The sequence below is a fragment of the Hakea prostrata genome, chromosome 9 (assembly GCF_041222555.1).
Source record: "Hakea prostrata isolate BN-2017 chromosome 9, UWA_Hpros_2, whole genome shotgun sequence".
Taxonomy (NCBI): Eukaryota; Viridiplantae; Streptophyta; class Magnoliopsida; order Proteales; family Proteaceae; genus Hakea; species Hakea prostrata.
In genome coordinates this window covers 37,363,843-37,368,208 of record NC_142608.1, presented here as the reverse complement: position 1 = coordinate 37,368,208, position 4,366 = coordinate 37,363,843, and the positions used below count along the sequence as shown (strand labels likewise).

Here is a 4,366-nt window from a genome sequence, read left to right as displayed (position 1 = left end):
CTTGATGTAATTGATCAATAGGATTGATGAGTCTGTTGTCCAACTTGATGGCTATCATAAAGATACGCTGACTCTAGGGAGAAGGATACCAGAAAGGATCCCGTAATGGGAGGAATGAAAGTATCTGGATCTAAATTGATATTAACCTTGACATGCGCCAATACTCAGACCAAACGGTGTTGTGAGAGAGTGTTGACCTAAACCCCAGCCAAGGTTTTCCGAGAAGGTTTCATTACCTAATGCTAACTGGAGAACCCAAGATACCGAGATGGTTGAGGGAGAGAGATTTTGGACCCTACCCATGGGAGTATGGTGCTATGACTTAAAGCATGTTTGCCAATAGAGAGCAACATGCATATATAAAGTTAGAAGCATACTTGCACATATTGTTTCATGTCATTGCATTTATGTTTGCCTTGGAATGTGTGTGAAGATGTTTATTGTGATTGGATACTTGCTAAGTTCTTTTGAACTCACTCCTTTTTGCAACATCTTTTGTTAGACTTTCCAGCATGTTCTACTACTGTTGACTATGATGGTCAGTATTATGAAGATCAGGTTGATGACTCATACAGTACTGGCTTTGTGACTACGTCGGTGAAGACTATTAGTACGAGACTGATACTTATTAGGAGTAGTTCGACTTTTGTACCTTGTGTGCCAACGATGGGATATCGTTCCATCATCTTTTTGACTTTTATTAGCTTCGTTGAGACCTTAGTTGTTCGTTCCTCTTTTATTTTGGGAACAGTTGTAATATTTCTTTTTGATCTACTTTTCCGCTGCTGCTGTGGAGTGAGTTTCCGCCTCATTCTACATTTTGATTTATTCTATTGGTATCATTTTTTGTACTCTGATGTTCTTTTGTGATCTTTCTGAGATCATTTCTTGACTTTTATTATTAAATTACTTGAATACAATGATTTGTTCTTACTTTTAATTATGTTATTTTGCAAAGTGGATATGATCGTTCATAAACTGAATCTTCGGGGCTATGGATCATTCATCTGAGTATTCCAAATAAGGTACCGGCTAGTTAGATGTGACAGTGCATATGTTGCATTTTTTAGGGAGAAGCTACCAAATTTTCTACAGCTTCTTGTGCATTGTTTACTGTTCAGATTCATGCCATGGTTGTGCATGTTATTTGCTATCCAATTTACTTTGGTATTAACATAAAAAGTTGTAGGAATATTATGTTTTGCATTTGCTTGCATGTGTACGTGCTTAGATGTGTCTACATTGGTATTGTTGTGTCATAGTTTGGGTTTAGGTACATGGTGTTTATTTTTCTTGGTACTGTTGTTTGTGTTTGCATCTTCGTAGGTACACATGGGGATGATGTAGTTAAGCTTAGTTTGCCTGTGAGGGATAGACTTGCAATCACCGATTGGGGGAGGGGAGGGGAGGGGAGGGGAGAATTGAAGAGGGTTTAATCCGTAAATTTAGCTCCTCTCTTCCCCTTTCTTTTTTAATGCTTATTGGTGCAAGTAATAAGATAAGGTGTTTCCAATGATACAATGTGATTGCTTTACACGTGGCATCCAGACCATGGCTGACCATCTCTTTCAATAGGATCAGGCGGATCAGAATTTCGCACTCCTGATCTAGGTTCTGAAACTCGAATTGCTGCTGGAACAAAGATTTGCCAAATATATTGCTTTACTTGTTCCAATCATTTTCTATTCCATAACTGAAATTTCAGGCAACCCTGACCCTACAGTTTTTCTGCTATCATCATTTTCAACAGTCGAACATGTCTAGCTCTGAAGCCATTTCATCTCCATTACCTTCACTGGGTGTAGCTTCTTCTTCGTCTTCGTCTTCTTCGCTATCATCGTCTTCCTCTTCATTCACAAAAGAGCAAACGGTTTCCAAATCTGTGTCAGACCGCCTTCTAGTAAAGTTCTCAGACCTATCAGAATTCGACTTCGATTACAAGGAGAGTGGATTGTGGTCACCTCCAGTGAAACGGAATGTGTTCTTGGATTCTCCCGACAAGATATGCAGCAACCAGGCAATGGCAGCGAAGCTCGCGAGGAGAAGACGCAAGTTTGGTTTCAGTGTATGCTTTTGCTTTATCTAAGGATTTATGAAACCGTTTCACTTCTAATTCACTGTGTTTCCATTAAATTTCAGGATGTTAATTGATGGTTGCAGGTTATCTGCCGCTCTGAAAGAGGTTGCATTGAGTGGTTCTTGCGGCAGGCTTTGTAGGGATTTGCAATAAGCTCTTCCATACTTTTTACGTTTTCAGAAGAGTGGAACGAGTGCAATCTCCTGCAATTCCCGTGCATCACAAATTGTATCAAATGGCCATCACACCGTGATAAAAAAAAGGAAGTGTCTTCACTATTCACCACAATATAGGTGTTCTTTCCTGATTTGACATTTTTACACTTCATTCTCACATCTTATGTGTAAACTTGGTTCATTTGTTCAACTGAAAAACAGAGGGGAAAAAAAAATAAAAAAATGCCTTGGTTCATTTGCAGCCTTCTAGTCTAGGCGGTCATTTATTGGACACTCAGGATTGAATATCGTAAGGTGATTTTTAACATACGTATCTTCTCCTGTCAACTATTGTATCATACTAATAAATGCATTTTAGTTCAATCCAATGTGTCCTTATGGAAAAATGAGAGATGTATCGAAATATATTGTATCAATTATATCCAATATGGATACTGATATGGAGAGTTTATGATCAGACCGGGTTCATACCTGGTCCGACCCTCGACCCCGGTCGAGACGGAGAAAACCGAATCGCTCCCAAGCGAACCGGATCTAGAAGATGGCTTGCTAAAGAAGAAAGATTATTCGGCTGCAAGCGTGCCCTAATCTTACTTATGGATTAGGGTAATCACCCTGATGACAGCAGACTCAAACTGACGGCTGCGGATAATCATCATCAAAGGGATAACTATCGCATAACCTAACGGTTATCTCAGGAATCCTCTACTAACCCAAACTAGTAGAAGTCTATCGCTCAACGGATCTCATTGATAAGATCCAACGACTACCCGAAGAAGGCTCGAGTGCATCCAACGAAGGAGATTCGAAGGTACACTCTATATAAACCTCACTACCATACAAGGTGAGGGACGGATCAATCGATCAAAAAGAATACTATCTGAGACTCGGGTTCGGATACATGCGATAGATCCAAACTATCGGCGTCTTGCTATCTAGATCACCTTTCCCGTTTCTTCATTCATTAGCTCGTGCTTCTAGCGAGCCGTTTGTGATTAAGTTCATCAACCGACTTAGCCTTCGGAGGTGGACTCCCGACCCCAGTGGTCGGGCCACATCTGATGCTTTCGTTTTGCGGGACATCACGTGGAGATCCAAGGGCTGAGTAGATTTTGGACGCATCATTTGGCGCCGTCTGTGGGAAAGACTTGAAAAAACCATGGTGACTAGATCAGCAGCCGCAGGAGCTGCCGCACAACGCAATTCCGGTGTTCGAGATACCAGGGTGAATAATCCAGATATTCCCCGGAAAGCCAAAATCCTATCGAGGTGGATGATGGCCGGGGAGGACGTAATCTTCCTCCTGTTACAATCCAAGATCAATTGGATCGGGTAAAGATTCAACTCTTGGAGGTGAGCCAAGCACTCCGCGTGCTCACCAGACGAGTGGTTTTACCACAAGAACACGATCAACACGATTCGGGGAGACGTGCATTGCCACGTGACCAAAGAATGGCTGAAGACCGGAATGTTGATCGGAATTTCCGTGAAGGAGACCGAGGACTTCGGAGGATTGATGATCAACCAAGGCGAGGCGATCGGTTAGACAGACCGCAAGAGAGTACAAGCGATTCAAATACAAGGTTGGATACGGGGGTAAGAACTCACTCACCCACTTGTCGGAAGAACCGTTAGTGATGATCGAGCGATTCGTGACGAGAGAAACGTTCGTGAAGGACGGGCTGTTCGTGATGATCGTATGATGATCGTGTTAATCGAGGTCGTGATCATATTGCTTTGAAGATCACCCGACCCAGTTGGTCAAGAATTGGCCAACATCAATGAGAAGTTAGGGCGGTTGGCTAAGGGAAGAATAATTGAGGATATTTACTCGGTCATTCGGAAGACTCCTTTTGTTGAGCCAATTGCGGGATATCGGTTTCCCCATAACTTTTGTTTGCCTACCTTCTCAACATTCGATGGCTCAGGAGATCCAACAGCTCACATCGGCTATTACAAACGAGACCATGGCGGTTTCGAGTAATTCGATGAAATTTTATGCGGGGTTTTGGTTCATCTCTAACGGGAGCGGCACAAAAGTGGTTTTCTAACCTCCCCTCGGGAAGGATCGTAAACTTTGACGAATTGGCGCGCCAATTCATAGGGCGATTCC

At 42.3% G+C, this 4,366-nt stretch overlaps 1 protein-coding gene across 2 annotated transcripts; it reads left to right on the top strand.

Moving 5' to 3' along the window:
- The first annotated feature begins 1,599 nt into the window (after window positions 1-1,599).
- Window positions 1,600-3,056, top strand: LOC149005190 (uncharacterized). 2 transcript variants are annotated; one of them, XM_089169009.1, is made up of 2 exons: window positions 1,600-2,065; window positions 2,161-3,056. In XM_089169009.1, the coding sequence occupies exons 1-2, from the start codon at window positions 1,757-1,759 to the stop codon at window positions 2,215-2,217; spliced, it is 366 nt and encodes a 121-aa protein (XP_089025135.1). In that variant the 5' UTR covers window positions 1,600-1,756; the 3' UTR covers window positions 2,218-3,056. The 2 variants fall into 2 exon arrangements, with proteins under 2 accessions (XP_089025135.1, XP_089025136.1); XM_089169010.1 differs by having other exon boundaries at window positions 2,140-3,056.
- The last annotated feature ends 1,310 nt before the right edge of the window (window positions 3,057-4,366 follow it).

What these genes read in the sequence shown, in the direction of transcription:
- LOC149005190 (XM_089169009.1), top strand. Translation starts at nt 1,757, where the DNA reads ATGTCTAGCTCTGAAGCCATTTCATCTCCATTACCTTCACTGGGTGTA. An exon ending in GACGCAAGTTTGGTTTCAGT is followed by an intron (nt 2,066 to 2,160) that starts GTATGCTTTTGC and finishes TGATGGTTGCAG; the next exon opens with GTTATCTGCCGCTCTGAAAG.